The following is a 20815-nucleotide window of genomic DNA, read 5'->3' as shown; positions in this document are numbered from 1 at the left end:
AAAGCTAAGTCCCCATCACAGATCAGAACAGCCAGAGTAGGTATTCTGACTAGGCCAGAATCCTCCTCAGTTCCCAGGGTTAGCCCTACTACACCCTTTTGCTGGGAACCACCACTTACAGCTGGACTAGGGGGTACAGTTGCATTAGGGGCAATGGTGGCTGGGGGCTTATCCTTTTTGGTGCACTCACTAAACCAATGTGAGTTGGACTTACAATAGTTGCACCATGGTTTCTTTTGGCCATCTTTCTTGTTATCCTTTTTGGGACCACCCTCCCCCTGAGCCTTTTGGGGGCCTGGTGAAGACTTCTGGTCTTTTTGTTTCTGATCATTACCCTTCTGGTCTGCCTTTTTCTGATCACCGCCCTGGTTCTGTTTTTTCTGCTTAACTCTAGTCCTGACCCATCTATCTGCCCTCTTTCCCAATTCTTGGGGAGAAGTCAGATCAGAATCAATCAGGTGTTGATGCAGTAGCTGGTTTTGACAGTTGTTAAGGATTTGTTCTCTCATGATCAAATTATACAATCCTGTATAGTCCTTAACCTTACTTCCCACTAGCCAGCCTTCCAGAGCCTTAGTGGCACAATCTACAAAGTCAGTCCAGTCCTGAGTCTGTGTCTTCTGGGTATCCCTGAACAACAACCTGTATTGTTCAGTGGTTAGGCCAAACCCATCAATCAGAGCACTCTTCAGGACATTGTAATTGTCTGCATCCTCATCACTAACTGTGAGGAGCTTGTCTCTACCTTTCTCAGAGGAGAGCCACAAGATAGCTGCCCACTGACTTTGGGGTACCTGCTGTACTTTGCAAGCTCTCTCCAAAGCAGTTATCCATTTGTGGATGTCATCCCCACACTTGTAGGGAGGGACAATCTTGCTCAGGTTTCTATTATCATAGTGCCTGTCTCTATCCTTAGGGATATTGCTGCCACCAGTGGGTTCTGACCCACTTAACTTTTGCTCTCTAGCCAGAGCAAGCTTCTCCTTGGCAAGGGCAAGTTCTTCCCTCTGAATCCTCAGATTAGCTTCCCTCATTCTGGCTTCATGCTCCTTTCTCTCAGGGGAAGTCATTCCCCTGTGAGAGGAAGCATTAGAGATGCTAGAGACATGGGAGTGGATGGATTCCCTTGAAGGGGATCTGTCCCTCCTGCTTCTCTGTGTAAGCCCACTTGGGGGTCTGTATGGGGGGACCCCATGCAAACTCCCATGTAAGCTTAGGTTAGCCTGGCTAAGTCTTCCTACTTGGCCCTGGCTGTCTACCTTTTCATCTGAAGTCCCATCTGACTCATCTGTGGTGGGTAGACCCTCCTTTGTACCTAGGGTACTGGCCTGTGAGGCTCTAAGAGCATCATACTCCTCTAGGAGTTGTACTAGCTGAAGGAGGGTAGGGTTTGCACCCTGTTTTAACTTTCTGGAGGTACACAATTGTCTCATCTCCTGAAAAGTTAGGGTATCATATCTAGAGGGGGTCTTCTTCAGACCTGCCCCTCCTGAGAGAGCATCTACTTGATCTCCTCCCAGAGACATGATCTAGTGAGGGTGTGGTGTGTGCACCTACCTACACTAGTTGTTTCTACTAAACCTCTCTGGTAGTTGTAGTCAGGGTGTGTTACTCCCTTCAACCTACAACCACTAAGTCCAGTAGGACTTAAGTATTATAATCTATGTTATATGTACCTAGACAATATCTGTGTGATCTTTCAATTTAGTATCTCAAGATTACAATGGTATTACAACAGCAAGCTCAGATCCCAACCGCTGCTCACCAATGTGAGAAGTTGGCCTGATGTATGATGTCACTAGTTCTAGTGTACACCTTATATCAGTCCAAACAACCCTTATGGTGATTGGTTGTAAAGTCAACCTTATAGACCAGCTATCCTAGTGGTAGCATGGGCAAGAGCAGTCTTAGGCTAAACTCTGAATGGCATGTGAAGCCAGCTGTGATACCATATATAATCCCTTGAATACCAAATGAAAGGACACCACAACAGATATATTATAAAAATAGAATGTATTTCTTCTAGTCAAAATACCCTCAGCACTCTTTATGCGATTCGAGGTAAGTACAACACAGTCTTATTTAAGCATACATAAGTCACACAGGTAAGTAATACAGTTAGGCCCTAGGGGCCACGCAAACCATATACTAAGTAAGTGGTATAAGGACCACTGTCGCGGAAATAGGATAGGCCTAGGCCTAGGGAATCGCTGGGGCTACACTGCACTAGCAACAGTTAGGAAGTGGGAGGCCCACGGGATTCAGGTGCAGAGTGGAAACACTCACGCGTAATGCGTAAAAGTCGATAGAATTACTAGCAGTTAGAAATTAACAGTTTAAGGACACTTCTGAAGCAGCTAGAGAGTCGAGACTCGGAAACTAGACCCTAGGATAGTCACTACCCTTGTAAGCACCGAAGTACCCAAGTTACCTAGCCCACGGACTGCGGGTGCATAGGTGTGAAATTGCGTCGGGTTTCGTCGTGGACTTCTATGGATGCCTGAAGGAAAGTTGCTGACAGGCAGTCAGTGAAGAGTGTCCGGTGGATCCCAAGGCTGGGATCAAGAAGAGAGGAGACCTGCAAGCAGAAGGGACAGAGTCAAGGTCACTAGCCAGTGACCACATGGAACCAGGAAGGAACCAGGCGATGTCGTGAAGATTGCAGGTGAAGGTGAAGCTTGTCGCTGCAGCCACGAGGACCAGGGAACGTCGAGGACGACCAGGACCAGGAGGCGAGCTGTCCCACGAAGGCTCTTGCTGTCGGCGGCGTCGAAGTTGGACTAGGACTCACCAAGCCTTGGCAAGCGGAACCCACGAAGAACGGAGGACTTGCTTCTGGTGCAGACCAGGAAGGTCTGGGATGCTTCTCTTTTGCAAGGAAGCGGGAGCCAGTCTGGAGGAGACAAACCAGCAGTGAAGATTTCTGGATGCGTCGTCACAAAGGCCACTAGCCAACGGGCAAGCAACCGGACAGGCGCGGCAAGCAGGAAAATGCAGAAGGGCCACACGCAGGACTCGTGGAGTGTGGGGGGCTGATCTTCGGTGCAGATGGTGCTTGGGGTTGGGGCTTCTCAATCCCCGGTGCACAACTTCGAGGGTGCCTCAGAAGCTGCGCTGGAAGATACTCGCCACTTTTCCCAGGTAGCCGGTCCCACGTCTCTCGTCGCCTCCACGGATCTCAGCTCGGCTGTGGATGTGGATCAGGGTCGGAGAAGTCTGGAAGTCAAGGCTCTGGTCGGGCTCTGCAGTCGGTCCCTCGTAGAACTTCAGCAAAGCAAAGGGTAGTCTCTTGATGGTGCCTGTTTGCACAGGGTAGCCACTCCTTGGCCACAAGGGAGATTCTTCAGTCTTCTTCTTTCGTCGAATGTCGAAGGTCCAGAGTTTCTGTTCAAGTTGCAGGTTCAGGATAATCTAATCTCCTGGGGCCCGGCTACCACTCTTATCCAAATCTGGGGGGCTGGGTTACCTGCTAGGTCACGCCTTATGGGTGGGACCTGGGAGGGGGTGGTTACACCCCCTTCCCTTTGTCCAGTTTCGCGCCAGGACTGGGGCTGGAGAGCCCCAGCACCGGTTTGAACTGGACTATGCACGGGACACCTTGTGTGCCCCAGGCATGTCTCATTCTTTTCATCCCTCCCTGCCCCAATACACTAAGGCCTTTCTGGGGTGGTGCTCGCACCTCCCAAGGCAGGAAACCTATTGTCCAAGCCTCCCTTGCCGGGATCACTCCCAGCAGCAGGAGGTCAGACTCGTGTCTGTGGCAGCAGCATCCATTTTGTGATGCTGGGGCTCTGGTTAACTTTAACTGGGTAAGTAGGTTACAACATGTCTTCTCCCTCTAGAAGGGAGGGATAATATCCTCATCCCCAGAAAGGGGATGGGGGTATTATTCCAAAGTGTTAGACACCTTACACAACATGTTTTGATAAAGCCAAACCATAGTTACCATAACCGTTTAAGATTATAAGGCACTTTAATAGTATATGGTAGGCCATATCATAGAACAGCTATAAGGACATGGTTCCGAAAGCTGCAGACAGGCTCAGCTCATGCTAGAGCACCATCTCACATGTTACCAAGCACTCTGCCTCCAGGATTGTTAAGGCCTGCCATAGGAGTGGCTGATAGGTACACATGTGTCTATATGTAAGCTAGGTATAGGAATACTACACCTAAGCAAGGGGTGATTACACGACCTTGCCCCAGCTGAGTGATCAGCCAGTTGTGTCATAATGGAAGGCCAGGCCAGGGGTAGCATAATACATGCTGCAGCCCCTGGTAGGCCTAGGGTACACCTATGCCCTGGGTACCTAAGGTACACTGTACAGGGGCCAATAGGGTGATCCTATCCAATTGGGTTATGCACCTAAAGTACATAGTATCAATTTAGAGAGAGAACAGCAGGGCTGTGGGTCTGATTAGCAGGCCCACAGCCACATCTAAGTCGAAAACCAGTAAAGCAAAAGCAAAAAGTGGGGGTGAACATAGAAAGCAGACCCTACTCTCCTACAGGGACTTTTCTGGAAAAGTGTGGAATGGGTTGACTTAACCCTGGTGGAATAAGATCTTATACCTTCAGGAGACTCTCTCTTGGCTAAGGCACAGTAAATATTAATGCAGAGGATGATATAACATGAGAGAGTCCTATTTTGCACCACCTTACCTTTTTTGGCACCACAGTACCTGATAAAGAGCTGGTTGACCAATCAGAATTTCTTTGTGAATCCAGGTAGTGATTAACTGCCTGCTTAGGATCCAACCAATGAAACTGTTCCTCCTCTTACATAGGATGCAGGACAGTTTAGAAGGTTGGGAGTGTGATGGATTGATAGAGATGAAAAGGCGTCACCACCTTACATACGAAAGCAGCTCAGGCTCTCAACAGCAACTTATCTGGAAAGAAAGAAATGAATGCAGGCTGACAGCTAAGGAATACAAGTTTGCTTACTCTTCTAGCAGAAGTGATAGCAACCAAAAGCAGTTTGGAGGGAAAATATTTATAAGGTACAACTGTGAAGGGGCACAAACGTAGTTCCCATAAATAAGATAAGAACTAAATTCAAATTCTACTGGCGAATCACAAAGAGTTGGAGGAAACGTATTTTTTGTCAAATCCTTTAGAAATCGTATAACAATAGGGAATTTAAAAAGGGACAGCTGACCAGCAGACATGTACAAAAAGGGGGTGGTCCCAGTCTTACAATCCAGAAAACACGTAATTAAATGCCAGCCGGCATTAATTCAAATTACACAACACAATAAACTGTTTAATATTAGTTAATCATATTGAGCATCAAAATAAATCTGGAACCGCGTATTATATGAAGTGTCCCACGAGGTGGGGAAAGGAAAGGGGAAATAGTAAGGTGCGCTTTGTAAGAATTGGGGGAGTGAGAGAGAAAGGTAGTGACATCCAATAGATTACAATTAGAGTCGGCTTCAAAATAATCATGAAAACATGAAAAAGGACATTGTTTGCAATACAATAATCACAGTGAAACTAGCACTGTTGATCAAACTGGCATAGGGCAGTGATGTAGTCGATGTTTCAACCCCAAAAGGTAATTAGGCTGTTTGGGTCCTTACGTTGGGGTCTTCCTCAGGATTAAGAAGGGGGCACCTGAGCAATTAGCATGAAAGGTCCTTAGTGCCTAATGTACTAACCAGTGCAAAGGTGAAAGATCAAAAAGTTAAAAACAAAATAAATTTACCAGAATCCACCCTTGACTGGATGGAGGATTTAAATGTTCATGGGCTTCAAAGGCTCCAAAATGAGAGGGAAACGAAACGATGTCACCTGAAAAACAGGATGGCATCAATTTGGGGGAAAAAGCTTTTGCAACTGCATTAGCAATCTAATGGACACCGAATGACCCACTTACTTATAACATGTCGTAGGGGAATCCTCCTCACATACACTACTTACGGCAGGGAATTAATGAACAAGTTACTTACCTTTGGTAACGCTTTTTCTGGTGGATACAGTATCTGCCTGTGGATTCCTCACCTTGTGAATATCCCCTGCGCCAGCATTCCACGGAACTTTTTTCCCCAGCTCTCTACGCCGACGTGGACGATGTCATAATGCATCGGCTTCGCTCGCGACTCCGTATGACGTCACCGGAGCCATAAGAGAGCCACGTCGGCGTGATGACGTCAGTTCAACCCATTTTTTCCGTGCCCCGGAGGCGCACAGGTGGACCAACGACAGACTCAAAGCATACACAGTATACAATATACAATCAAATATACATATTACATAAACAAAAGGAAAGCTAAATAAAACAAGCATTTCCTACCAATGTACCAGAAAGTATAACAACATTTCAAACAAGATAACTTATAAGGTATACAAAGGTGGACAACGGGGAGGCGGGTGGGCCAGTGAGGAATCCACAGGCAGATACTGTATCCACCAGAAAAAGCGTTACCGAAGGTAAGTAACTTGTTCTTCTGATGGATACATCTGCCAGTGGATTCCTCACCTTGTGAATAGATTCCCACAGCAGTCCCCACTCCTGGAGGAGGGTGTCCACCTTCCTATACCAGAAAGTCTTGCAATACAGAGCGCACAAAGTGGCCCTCCCTCCTTATCTCAGAGTCCAAGCAATAATGCTTTGCGAAAGTATGGAGGGAGGCCCAAGTAGCGGCTTTACAAATATCTGCCACAGGAACACCCTTGGCCAAGCCGATGTAGAAGATTTAGCTCTAGTTGAATGAGCCCTAATACCCTCAGGAGGAACCTTACCAGCCAGGGCATAGCAGATCTTGATGGCCAGGATGATCCATCTGGACAGAGTGCGCTTGTGCACCGCTCTTCCTTTGGAATGACCAACATAACCCACGAAGAGCTGATCGTCCAGACGAAAGTCCTTTGTTCTGTCCAAGTAAAAGCTGACAGCTCTTTTTGGGTCCAGGCGATGAAGTCTTTACTCCTCTTTGGAGGGATGAGGAGGTGGATAAAAAACAGGGAGAGTAATAGACTGCCCCAAATGAAACGGAGTGACTACTTTAGGTAGGAAAGCAGCCCTGGTCCTGAGAACCATCCTTTCAGCATGTAATGTTAGAAAAGGGGGTTTAGAACTAAGAGCTTGAAGCTCACTCACCCTCCTATGGCTACAAGAAAGACCGTCTTAAAGGACAACAGCCTCAGAGGACAACTATGAAGAGGCTCAAACGGGGACCCCATCAGAAAAGTTAAGACAAGATTAAGGTCCCACTGTGGCATTACAAAATGAGTAGGAGGAAACATGTTTGTAAGGCCCTTGATAAACCTCAGTACAACCGGAGATTTAAATAATGACGGTTGATCAGGAAGACATAGAAAAGCCGATAAGGACGATAGATAGATAGCCCTTGACCGTGGCCACAGCACAGCCCTGCTGAGCCAAGGAAAGAGCAAACTGAAGCACATCAGAAAGATGGGCTTTTAAAGGGTCAATAGATCTCTCTCCACACCATTTAACAAACTTAGACCACCTGTAGGAGTAAATGGACTTGGTGGAGTGTCGCCTGGCCGATAAAATAACATCCACCACATCTGGCGGGAGAGAGAAGGAACTCAGGTTGCCCCGTTCAATCTCCAGGCATGAAGGTGTAAGCTCTGGAGGTGGGGGTGTAGAACCTTCCCCTCCGACTGCGAGAGGAGGTCTGCCCTCAGAGGGAGACGAAGCGGAGGGCACGAGGAGAGGTGGAGAAGATCTGTATACCACACCCTTCTTGGCCAATCCGGGGTGACCAAAATGACTTGGGCCCGGTCTTGGCGAATCTTCCTCAGAACCCGAGGAATCAAAGGTATGGGAGGAAACGCGTAAAGGAGTTGTGAGCCCCGACTCAACTGAAACGCGTCCCCCAACGCCCCCTGCATCGGAAACTGGAGACTGCATAATGACGGGCAGTGCACGTTCTCGCGGGTGGCGAACAGGTCCACCCGAGGTGTCCCCCACATCCGAAAGACGTGACGAACCACCTCTGGATGGAGCCTCCACTCGTGGTTGGCGGAGAACTGCTGACTGAGACTGTCCGCACGCATGTTCAATACCCCGGCCAGATGATTTGCCGCCAGACAAATCTGATGGTCCTGAGCCCAGGACCACAGACGCAGAGCCTCTCTGCAGAGACAATGCGACTCCCCTCCTCCCTGCTTGTTGACATACTACATCGCGGTAGTGTTGTCCGTCAGGACTTGAGCAGACTGACCGCGAAGGGAAGGGAGGAAGGCCTTGAGTGCCAAACGAATCGCCCGCAATTCCAGAAAGTTGATATGAAGCAACCTTTCCTCTGGAGACCAAAGGCCCTTGATCTCCAGGACCCCCAGATGAGCACCACACCCTAAGGTGGAGGCATCCGTTAACACCATGGCCACCGATGGAGGTAGATGGAAGGACTTTCCTTGAGACAGATTGCCCTCCACGCTTCACCAAGATAGATCCGCTGCAGCTTCTCTGGAGATCTTGATCGACTCCCTGAGATCTCCGTTGTGCTGATACCACTGCCTGCGGAGGCACCACTGGAGCGCCCTCATGTGCCAGCGTGCATGGTTGACCAACAGAATGCAGGAGGCGAACAGACCGAGCAGGCGAAGGACCTTCAGAACTGGAACAACCGCTCCATTGTGGAATAAAGGGACCATCTCCTGAATGTCGAGAATTCTTTGAGGTGGAGGAAATGCTCGACACACAGTAGTTTCCAGTACTGCCCCTATGAACAGATTGCGTTGAGACGGCACCAGGTGAGATTTGGGCACATTGATCGAAAAACCCAAGTCGAATAACACCTGAGATGTTACCTGCAGATGATGTTGCACCATCTCTGGGGACTCTGCCTTCAGAAGCCAGTCGTCCAGGTAGGGGAAAACTGGAATCCCCGACATCCTGAGATGGGCTGCCACCACTGCCATCACCTTCGTGAAGACTCGAGGTGCGGTAGTAAGACCAAACGGAAGGACCGCAAACTGGTAATGTTGCGACCCAACCGTAAAACGGAGATACTTCCTATGCGACTTCGGGATTGGAACATGGAAGTACGCGTCCTGCAAGTCGTGTGACACCATCCAGTCTCCTTGCTGCAACGCTTGAAGAACTTGCGCAAGGGTCAGCATCTTGAGCTTCTCCTGTTTCAGGTAAAAGTTCAAGACTCTGAGGTCCAGTATTGGACGCAATCTGCCGTCCTTCTTGGGAATCAGGAAATACCGGGAGTAGCATCCCTGACCCCTTTCCTGCTCCGGAACCACCTCTATCGCACCCTTTTGAAGCAAAGCGAACACCTCCTTCTGCAGAAGAAGTAGATGGTCCTCTGAGCAGTAACCTTGGCAAGGAGGGTAAGGGGGAGGAAACTCCAGAAAGGGAAGGGCGTACCCAGTCTCCACGAGGTTTAAAACCCAAAGGTCGGTTGTAACAGATCTCCAACCTCGCAGAAAGTGGGACACCCGACCCCCTACAGGTCTTACATGATCCAGGATGGGGGATCTAGGGCTGCTTCCCTGAAGCGTCATTGGGAGCAGAGGAGGCAGAAGATGAAGAGGGGTTGCGGCCAGAACCTCTCCGACCTCTTTGTCTCCCTCTATAGGACCTATAGAGGGGATTCTGCTGCTGCTGTTGCCGCTGCTGCTGCTGCTGAGGCTGCCGGTAGGAGCGAAATGAAGACCTCCCAAAACCTCTCAACTTTTTAGGCCAAATCCTTTAGCAGGAGCCTGCAGGCCTAAAGATTTCGCTGTCACCCTGCTCTCTTTAAACCTCTGCAAGGCGGAATCAGCCTTTTCACCGAAAAGCCTCCGTCCGTCAAATGGCAAATCCACCAATGTGGCCTGAACGTCCATAGAGAAGCCAGACGAAAGAAGCCACGCTTGCCTCCTAGTGGCTATAGATGACCCCATTATCCTTGCCACCGAATCAGCCGTATCAAGCCCCGACTGAATCACTTGCCTTGCAGCAGCCTGAGTGTCCGTGACCACTTCCATAAAGGATGCCTTATCACCTTCTGGTAACTTAGGGGCTAAAGATTTCATTGAGTCCATCAAAGCATGAACATAGCGCCCTAGCAAGCACGTGGCATTAGTAGACTTAAGCACCATGCTCCCAGAAGAAAAGGTCTTCTTAGCTGCCTGATCAGCCTTTTTGGACTCCCTGTCCGCCGGAGTCTGAGGGAAGGCTCCTGAAGCATGCTTCGAGCATGAAGCCTGCACCACCAGACTTTCTGGAGAAGGGTGTGAAGATAGAAAACCTGGATCCCCAGGTGCCACCCTATATCTTCTCGCCACCTGCCTGGAAACTGCTGGCGAAGAGAGTGGCTTACGCCAGACATCCATAACCGGCTCCAAAATAGCCTCATTAAAAGGCAGCAAGGGCTCAGAGATCGAGGTAGGCGAGTGTAACACCTCCGTCAGAAGGTTAGGTTTATACTCTGCAGAGGGCAACTGCAAATCCAACAACTCTGCGGCCTTTTTTATAACCAGATGGTAGGGAGCCAGTTCCTGCGGTGGAGAGGACCTAGAGGAAGAATGCTCCCACTCCGGAGTTGTATCCAGGCCACTAGCCTCTTGAATCACCTCAAATTCGTCAGAGGACGTATCCACCTCACCTTCTCCCACCTCCACTCTATAACGTTCCTCCTCCAAGACCCTCTGGGCCTCTCTCCTTGAGCGGATCCGTGGATCCGTGGAGCCGGTGTCGTCGGCGCCGTACGTGGAGTCGGTGGAACCAAACGTGGAGCCAAAGGTGTCGGGGTCGGCGGCGCCGGAGTCGGCGGCACTGGACGCGGCGCCGAGGGAGTCGGCAACGGCGTCGAGGAAGGCTCCGAAGAAGGTCGATCCAGTCGAAGCTGAGATGGATCCCCAGACAGCGCCGGAAACTGCCACGAAGGCGCCATCGGCAGAAAGGGCATAAACGGGGCCTGAGCGTGATGCTGTGGCACTCCCAGAGTATAAGCCACATGACCCACGGGACCAGTAGGTGCGTCGGATGGGAAGGCCGCCCGTTGGAAAATCCCATACATTGCATTTAAAAAATGCGACGAATCCGTACCCGGAGTCGGGAACTGCGGATAAGGGATTGATCCCGGATCCGGTTGCGGAGTACCTGGTACCGGCGCCGCAGTGTCCTCAACAGGCTCCGTAGGATCATCCGGCTCTGGAGCAGGCTCTTTTCTTTGCTCTTGCTCATCTTCATAAGCCGAAGACTCCACTGGAACCAGTGACGGAGCCGGTGACTGCACCGGTGACTGCGCCGGGGACTGCGCCGGGGACTGCGCCGGAGTCCGCTTCGGCGAAGGAGATCCGTCTGGCGACTTAGATGGAGAAGGAGAAGGAGACACATCCTTACTTCGACGTCGAGGCAAAGCCGACCTCGACGCCTTGCTCTTCGAAGACCGGCGCCGAGAGGAATGCTTCCTCTTCTTGTGATGCTTCTTCGACTTCGAAGAATGCGAAGTCAACGACTCGGGCCTCGATCTCTCCTTCTTCCTACCTCTCTTCTCCTTCTTAGCCTTGGCCATGAAGAGCTTCACCTCCCTTTCTTTCAAGGCCTTGGGATTCATCCTCCTGCAGCTGGAACAATCTTCCACGTCGTGGTCAGATGAAAGGCACCACAAACAATCTTCATGTGGGTCTGTCATAGACATGTCGCCCCCACATTCCCTACAGGGTTTAAAACCCGACTTCCTAGTCAAAGACATGTAATTTTTTTTACTATAGTAACACACCAAACGACTACAAAGTAGCAGGAGAGTGCTGGAAAAACCGTTGCGCGTTGACGGTGTGGAAAAAAGGGAACTGACGTCATCACGCCGACGTGGCTCTCTTATGGCTCCGGTGACGTCATACGGAGTCGCGAGCGGAGCCGATGCATTATGACGTCGTCCACGTCGGCGTAGAGAGCTGGGGAAAAAGGTTCCGTGGAATGCTGGCGCAGGGGATATTCACAAGGTGAGGAATCCACTGGCAGATGTATCCATCAGAAGTTGAATTCTACTAAGGCCCAGTGGTTCCATAGTTACTGTAATGAGAAAAGAAAAACAGGTCCTAATGACACCGCACCACTAGCAGGTCAAAAACTATACGTCCTGAAACTATTGTTGGTGAATGGAAAGTGAAGGAAAAGTGTTTACCTGAAAGGGAAACACTGAATCCCGTCCTTACTCCTATTCATGAGAGTTGCCAAATCTGGGGGAATGCAGTTAAAAAGAAGCCAAAGCACTCTGAATGCTGGCAGCTGGCTTGCAAGTTTCCTCACCTTCGTTAATGCGCCCATCTCCTCGATTGTAAACGAGAAACTGACGGCCCTGGAATTCAAAGAGGCTCATCAGCACTCAGCAGACGCTTGATGCTGTCATATCAGACAGGAGTGAAAACAGACTGCCGGTCTCAAAGTAGCATTCGCGCAATAAACAGTCCACGCTGATGTTTTAAGCGTAAAATGCCATTTATTAGGACCAGGCTGCACAACATATTCAATAACCAAATAACGACAAATAACCAATAACAAACCCCCCAACATCAACCTCTTCATCCATTCACTACCTTCACCCACTCCGATCTTACCTCTCATTCCACTCCATGACCCATTCCGTTCTTCATCCATTTCTTCACTTCTCTTCTAGCATCCTCCCCTGTATCACCTGGCATTACACTCATGCCTCCAGCACCCCCATCCTTCGCTCCCCCCCCCCGAGGGTTGGGTGCACCTGTCAGTGACTCCCCCACCCCTCCCAAGTACCGCCAACCCTGCAACCTGTCCTACACTGGCACGCTCAGCCTACCCTACTCCCGTACCCTAGTAAAACTGTAGGGTGGGTGGGTTGCCTTTCTCAAACTAGACTCTCCCGATGGTGCCAGAATGCAGAAAGAGGAAGTCCCCTTTCTCCCCTGCATTCTTATACCCACCCAACCAAACCCCACCCCCTGACCCCAGCCTGGCCTTCCTGCGCGAAAGACCCTGGGGGAAGACTAGTCTGCGACTCTGCTTCCCCGGGGCCCACCATTGCGCTTGATATGGGAAATGAATACAAAGATTTCTTATGTGAAAAAAAATCTATAAAGCTGTAAAATACTCCTGATGGAGTTCTCTTGAGAAGAAGGATTCCGGAGGCCTTTAAATCAACGTTTGACGGGGAAATAATCAACATATTTAGGATAGACACAGCTAGGCTGCCTTTTTCCATTCTGTCACATACTTAAAGGGTACACGGCTACAGAAACAGTCTAAATATGAATGCGTTGTACAAATAAACTCACCTAGCATTGTAGGCGAGAAAGGAATATGAAAACGGGGAGGAAGGGGCACACTGAATGCAGTCTGGGTGCTGTCAAACGATGGCGGGGACTTTACATTATGTGTCTCATGGGGAAGTGTGTTGCACATAATGAATGTCGATATTACAAGACAGACAGACTGCCTATTTCCATTCTAAAACGCTATTTCAGAGGTATACGACAGTTTATCCAGTCAAATGTGGCTGAACATGTATATAAAAGAACAAGTTACTTACCTTCGGTAACGATGTATCTGTAAGAAACATTAGTTAGTTAGATTCCTCACCTTAGAATATCCCCAGGCGTCAGGCTGGATCCGGAAAGATTTTTGTAGCAATACCCCTTGCACGTCGCTAGGTGTTGTCTGCGGCTCCGCGTCCGTCGTCGGCGTCGTGCGCCGGAATGACGTCGTCGGAGTACTTAGACGCCGCCCTCGCGCGCTGACGTCAGTTCTTATACATAGCTTTCCGCACCAGGGACGCTGAGCCATGCAAGAGACCAACACTGGTGCCAAAAAATCTAGGGCCCTGAAAAGGAGAACCTTAACCCTAGATGTCGGTTCGCAGAACGGGGAGGCTGGGTGGGTCGGTGAGGAATCTAACTAACTAATGTTTCATACAGATACATCGTTACCGAAGGTAAGTAACTTGTTCATCTGAAAGAAACACGTTAGTTAGATTCCTCACCTTAGAATAGATACCCCAGCTAAACCAACCCCAGAGGTGGGCCTGCGAACCAAGATCACACCAGAAAGTCCTGGAGAACAGAACGGCCAAAGTGGCCATCTCTCCGGACTTGGCTGTCCATACAATAGTGCTTGGCGAACGTATGCAGTGAAGCCCACGTCGCCGCCTGACAGATGTCCTGCAAGGGGACTCCCCGTCCCAGGGCAGTTGTCGCCGCTGTGGCCCGGGTGGAATGGGTTCGCAGCCCAACAGGAGGGATCTTTTTCGCCAAAGAATAGCAGAGTTTAATACACAACACTACCCATCGCGAGATGGTCCGCTTGTGCACAGCTTTACCCTTCTTCGCACCTACATATCCAACAAAAAGTTGGTCGTCCACCCGGAACTGGTTTGTGCGGGCCAAATAAAATGACAGCGCACGTTTTGGGTCTAGACGGTGGAGCCTCTCTTCATCTTCTGAAGGATGCGGAGGCGGAAAGAAGGTGGGCAGCGTGACAGATTGCCCGATGTGAAAGGGAGTCACGACTTTAGGAAGGAAAGAAGGACGGGTCCGGAGGACAACCTTATCTGGATGAACCGAAAGGAAGGGAGGTTTAGCTGACAGAGCCTGGAGCTCACTCACCCGCCTAGCGGAGGTGATAGCCACCAGGAAGGCAGTTTTCAGAGTCAGTAGACGAAGTGGACAGTTGTGAAGGGGCTCAAAGGGAGCACACATCAGAAAAGTAAGAACAAGGTTCAAGTCCCACTGAGGCATTACGAATGGAACAGGAGGGAACATATGAGTAATGCCCTTGAGAAAACGGGAGACAACAGGGGACTTGAAAAGAGAAGGCTGATCAGGAAGCCTTAAGAAGGCAGAGATTGCAGCAAGATAACCCTTCAAGGTGCCCAGAGCAGAGCCCTGCTGGGCCAAGGAAAGAAGAAAGAGTAGAACCTCAGAAAGAGGGGCAGAAAGGGGATCCACAGCCTTTGCTGTGCACCATGCCACAAATTTGTTCCACCGGCAGGCGTATACCGTCTTTGTGGAGGGACGCCTGGCTGCCAGAATGACATAACAAACAGCAAAAATCCTAGGGTCTATAGAACTACCGGAAGTGCCAGTAACCAAGAGAGCATAAGAGCAAAAAGATACAGCAAGACCACCTCCAAGTAATAAACTGGACTTGTGCGATGGTGATCAACCTATTTGGTAAAAGTTGGCAAACAAGATATGTCTAAAGGCAAATCCCTTTTAGGACGTAATCCCTCACTCACCAATGGTGACATGCTTCATCATAGGGACTCTCCTCCCAAGGGAAATCCTAGTTCCCTTGAGGGCTACAACCCCCTCACAGAGAGGGAGGAGCTCAGGGATGTTTTAATTGAGGGATCAACTAAATCCACATATGAAGAGCTAAAATGTATGAGTGAGGATGCAGCGCAAACAAACAAGAAAAAAATGTATGTGTAAGATCAAGTGAGTATTAAAACTGGCTAGGAGGCATCATAACTAGGCTTTAATCGGGAGATGCCCACTGTCAGGATTAAAAAAGCAGTGAGTACACCTGCGGTATGGATTTAAACCGCTGCGGTGTGAGTATGGATGGTCAACATGTTTCAGCCCAACAAGACCCAAACTGAATCAGGCTTTCGTCAGGACCTTATAAACAAGCTACTGCCAAAATGAAGTGAAAAAACTGAAAAGGATATGGGGCCAAAACAATGTCATTGCCTCTCATAGCAACTGCTGATACCTGTAATGAATGGTAAAAAACATGTATCAGATATATGCCCAGATGTGTCAATCATGTAGATGCATAAAGAAGTCTGCACAACCAGTCTTAGAAAGAAGCCTTAGAAAAAAAGGCATGGAAAAGAGAATATATCCACCTTACCCGCCAATGCTGGGTACAGGACCTCACCTCTACCTGGCAACCGCTCAGGAAGGCAGCAGCGCTCTACAAACAGATATAAAATTACAGTTTGTAGAGTGCAAATCGTGGTAAATAGACACTCAAAAGGAACACAGAGCCTGGTCATATAGTAGTAGAGGTAACCACCTACGCCAATCACTAGGACTGTGCTTTGTGTATAGGGCTTTTTAAAAAAACAAGGAGGGATTCATGCATCAGGAAACCAAAATACTAGTGATAAATACTGTAATTATGGGTCTAATACGCCAAAGCAAACGGCAAAAGACTGATGTCAAGAGGCCTCTCTACCTAATCATAGGTAGAAAAAGAAAGAAAAATTTCTATGAAAAATGGGTGTAAGAGGTACATGCCCTCCACAGGGACTGTGTTGCAGGTAATAGAGAAACCTGTATTGCAATCTCTGTCTTAAGATATGGACTATTGCAGATCACAGCGTTACCCCCTCACTATAAGAATGTGACACCATATCGTTAAAGTCAGCAGTAAAACAACGTCTGCAATTAAACAACGTCTGGTTCCCAACAGTGCCCCAAAGTGAGGCAAGTCTATCTAGGGATCTAGAGAAAATAGGGAAAATACTTCTAATGAACCCAAGAAAATACCGTTCCACTCACCTATCCGTCGGTACCACTGGCCTCAGAGAGCCTGCTGCCGGAGGTGAGTGTACCACCAAGGACCACGCTCTTAAATACCATCCCCATACGGTGATAATCGGTTTCAGGTGGTACTGTCCTCGCGCATGCACAATGATCCTGACCATCAATGCGCATGCGCGAGACTGAGGATACTGCATCATGATCCTAGCGGTGAGTACGCATGCGCGAAACTAAGACTACTACATTGTGCGCATGCGCCAAACTACAGCACGATCTCGAGTACTACCACGGGAGTACTGCAATGACAAAACAGTGGCATTGATGGAAAAGCGTTAGAACACGCTAAATCACAAACGAGAATGTGAAATTGAGAAAAAAGTAAGAAATGTAAGCCACACAGTAGCGGACACAACAGCCACTAAACCCAGAGATTGTACACACAACCATAGTGAATGACATCACAGACTTCAGGAGGCAAGTCAAATGGCATCAACTGCCGCCGCTCAATCTCCACGCATGGAGGTGGAGGCTGGACAGGTTCGGGTGGAGGACCGTCCCCTGCTGCTGCGACAGAAGGTCCTCCTTAAGAGGCAGTCATATCGGGGGATCGATGGACATACTGAGTAGCTCGGGATACCAGTACCTTTGTGCCCATTGCGGAGCCACCAAGATGACTTGGGCCCGGTCGCGGCTGATCTTCTTCAGCACTCTGGGCAGAAGTGGTATAGGCGGAAAGGCGTACAACAGACCGCAACTCCACTCGCGACGAAAAGCGTCTCCGAGCGAGTGCCGCCTTGGAAATTCCAACGCGCAGAACTGCTGACATTGCGCGTTCTCTTCGGTGGCGAATAGATCTAACCAAGGCTCTCCCCACTGCAGAAAGAGACCTTGCACCATGTCCGAGTTCAGACGCCATTCGTGATCCATCATGCACCGGCGGCTGAGTTTGTCTGCTCTGGCGTTCAGAGAGCCCGCCAGATGTTGAACCACCAGGGTGATGCCCTGATGTTCCAGCCATATCCAGAGGCGCAGAGCCTCCTGACAAAGGGTCCGCGACCCAACCCCGCCCTGTTTGTTGCAATACCAAATGGCGGTGGTGTTGTCCGTGAACACCTGCACGAGACTTCCCCGGACAGAGGGAAGGAAGGCTTTCAGTGCAAGTCGGATCGCCCTCAGCTCCAATAGGTTGATATGGAGCCGAGTCTCCGCCGGAAACCAGAGTCCTCTGATCTCTGCCTTTCCCATATGGCCCCCCCATCCCAGGAGGGATGCATCCATCACTACGACATGCTCCGGTTGGGGTAGGGAGAGGGATCTGCCGCTGACCCAATCGCGATTCGTGAGCCACCACTGCAGCTGGTTCACAGTGCCCTCCGAGATCAGGACATGGTCGGGCAGGTTGCAGCAATGCTGGGCCCACTGAAACTTCAGGTCCCACTGCAGAGCCCGCATCTGCCACCTGGCGTGAGGTACCAACAGGTTGCAGGAGGCCATCAGCCCCTGAAGCCGCAGCACCAACCTGACCGAAACCCAGGACAAAGGCCGGAAGATGGAAATCAGGGCCTTAATGTCCCGGACCCGTTGTTCCGGCGGATAGACCCGGAACTGTTCCGAATCGAGAACCGCTCCGATGAAAAGGAGCTTCTGGGAGGGACTCAGGTGCGACTTCGGCACATTGATGGAGAACCCCAGCGAGTGCAGGAGGTCGGCCGCAGTCTGGAGGTGGGAGACAACTTGCTGGGGCGAGCCCGCCTTCAGCAGCCAGTCGTCGAGATAGGGAAAGACTGGAACCCCTGATCTGCGCAGATGAGCTGCGACCACCACCATCACTTTCGTGAACACCCGAGGGGCACTGGTGAGGCCAAAGGGGAGCACAGTGAACTGAAAGTGCTACTGACCCACCGTGAACCGCAGGTAACGCCGGTGGGCCGGCAGGACGGGGATGTGAAAATAAGCGTCCTGCAAGTCCAACGCTACCATCCAGTCTCCTGGGTCCAGGGCAGCCAGAACCTGAGCTAGAGTAAGCATCTTGAACCTCTCCTTCCGGAGGAAGGCGTTGACGCTCCTGAGGTCCAAGATAGGGCGTAGGCCCCCTTTGCCCTTCTTGGGAAACAGAAAGTAATTGGAATAGCAACCATGACCTACTTCTGGACCAGGAACGTGCTCGACGGCCCCTTTGGTCAAGAGGGCCATAACTTCCTCCCGCAGAAGATTCAAGTGATCCCCGACATACGGTGGTACTGCGGTGGCATGGCTGGAGGGGTCGTCTCGAAGGGGAGAGAGTAGCCCCTTCGGATGATCTGCAGCACCCACCTGTCCGACGTGATGGAACGCCAGTGGAGCAGGTGATGGCGAACTCTGCCTCCCACTGGTGTGGAATGGGCCTGAAAGCACGGACTAGGAGGGCTTTGAGGCGGATGCTGCCGGGGTGGATGTGGACTGACCGGCACGTTGACCCCCGGTACCGCTTCGGCAGAATCCAAATCCGCGACCGCGTGCAGGTTGGTTCTGCGGCCGGTGGCTAGGCGGATGTGAGGGGGCACCCCTTCCTTGGCCACGAAAGGAACGAAAAGCAGAAGTTTGCAGTCGCGGGGCCGAAAGGCCCAAGGACTTGGCCGTAGCCCGGGAGTCCTTGGCCGTAGCCCGGGAGTCCTTGAAGCGCACCAGCGCACTATCCGCCTTCTCGCCAAAAAGGCGAGTGCCATCAAAGGGCATATCCATGAGGGTGCTCTGGACATCCCCTGAGAAAGACGTGGACCGGAGCCAGGCGTGGCGGCGGAGCGCCACCGTGGTTGACATCGCCCTACCCAGAGAGTCCGTAGTGTCTAGTCCACACCTAATAGCATGGCGCGCTGCATCCTGCCCGTCGGCAAGAGCCTGGGCGAGCCGTGTTCTGACCTCCTCCGTACACTGGGGCAGCACGTCCTCCACCATATCTCACAGAGAGTGGGAGTATCATCCAAGAGGCAAGCAGTATTCAAGGACCGCAATCCCAAACTAAGGGGAGAGAACAGCTTCTTACCGAACTGTTCCAGCCTCTTGGATTCCCGATCCGGAGGGGCGGACGGGAAGGAGGATTGGGAAATAGAGGCCTGGATGACCAGGCTCTCGGGCGTGGGGTGTTGGGACAGAAAACTGGGGTCGCCCGGAGCAGGGCGGTGGCGCCGGGCCACGTTCTGATCCACAGGAGGAACTGTGGAGGGCTTGTACCAGGTGCCCTAGACAGGCCTTAGTGTATTGGGGCAGGGAGGGATGAATGAAACGAGACACTGCCTGGGGCACTCAAGGTGTCCCATGCATAGTCCAGTTCAAACCGGTGCTGGGGCACTCCAGCCCCAGTCCTGGCGCGAAACTGGGGGAAGGGGGTGTAACCACCCCCCTCCCTGGTCCCACCCATAGGAGGGACCTAGCAGGTAACCCAGCCCCCCCAGATTAGTATAAGAGCGGGAGCTGAGTCCCTAGGACTTTAGATTATCCTGAACCTGCATCTTGAACAGAAACTCTGGACCTTTGACATTCTACTACGGAAGAAGACTGAAGAATCTCCCTTGTGACCAAGGAGTGACCACCCTGGGTAACCAGGCACCATCCAGCGACCGCTGCTTGCTTTGTGACTGATCCTACGAGGGACGACTGCAGAGACTGACCAGCGCCGTGACTTCCAGACACCTCTAAACCAGATCCACATCTACAGCAAAGCTGAGACCCGTGGAGGCAACGAGGGACGTGGGACCGGCGACTTGGGAAAAGTGGCTAGTAACTGACTAGCGCGACTTCTGAGGCTTCCTTGAGGCTGTGCTTGGGGAATTGAGAAGCCCCAATCCCGAGCACCATCTGCAAAGAAGATCAGCTCCCCACATTTCACGTGTTCTGCGTGGGGCCCTTCTGCACCTGAGTTGAACGACGTGTTGTCCAGTGGCTGGCCCGTTGGCTAGTGACCTCTGTAACGACGAACCTTCAATTTTGCCTTGCTGGTCCAGCTCCTCCAGACTGGCACCTGCTCCCCTGTGAAAGGGAAGCACTCCAGACCTTCCTGATCTGCGACAGAAGCAAGTCCTCCATCCTGCGTGGGTTACGCTTGCCAAGGCTTGTTGGGTCCTAACTCGACATCGACGCCGCCGACAGCAAGAGCCTTTGTGGGACAGCTCGCCTCCTGGTTCTGGTCATCCTCGACGCCTCCTGGTACCCGTGGCTGCTGCAACAAGCTTCACCTCTTCACCTGCACCTTCACGACATCGCCTGGTTCCTTCCTGGTTCCTTCCCGGCTCCTGGCTGGTGACCTAGACTCTGTCCCCTCTGCTTGCAGGTCTCCTCCTTCCTGATTCCATCCTTGGAATCCACCGGACACTCTCGTCACTGACTGCCTGTCAGCAA

General features: G+C 51.0%; 1 protein-coding gene across 11 annotated transcripts in view; it reads right to left on the bottom strand.

The window, feature by feature from the left end:
* LOC146802160 (uncharacterized) overlaps positions 1-20815 on the bottom strand; it is a 535895-nt gene that overhangs the window by 501239 nt on the left and 13841 nt on the right. For 7 of the 11 annotated variants that reach the window (XR_014967704.1, XR_014967703.1, XR_014967702.1 and 4 more), the window contains exon 2: positions 12103-12276. The exons of the other annotated variants lie outside the window; for them this stretch is intronic. Coding sequence is in view for 4 of the 7 variants with exons in the window: in XM_085621737.1 (XP_085477863.1) it covers positions 12103-12245 (143 nt within the window). In the remaining 3 variants the exon portion in view is untranslated. The remainder of the gene's footprint in view (positions 1-12102; positions 12277-20815) is intronic. 11 annotated transcript variants of the gene reach the window in all.

The sequence above is a fragment of the Triturus cristatus genome, chromosome 8, assembly GCF_964204655.1.
Source record: "Triturus cristatus chromosome 8, aTriCri1.1, whole genome shotgun sequence".
NCBI classification, from domain to species: domain Eukaryota; kingdom Metazoa; phylum Chordata; class Amphibia; order Caudata; family Salamandridae; genus Triturus; species Triturus cristatus.
The sequence above is the reverse complement of the archived record's forward strand: the minus strand, read 5'-3'. Positions and strand labels throughout refer to the sequence as shown.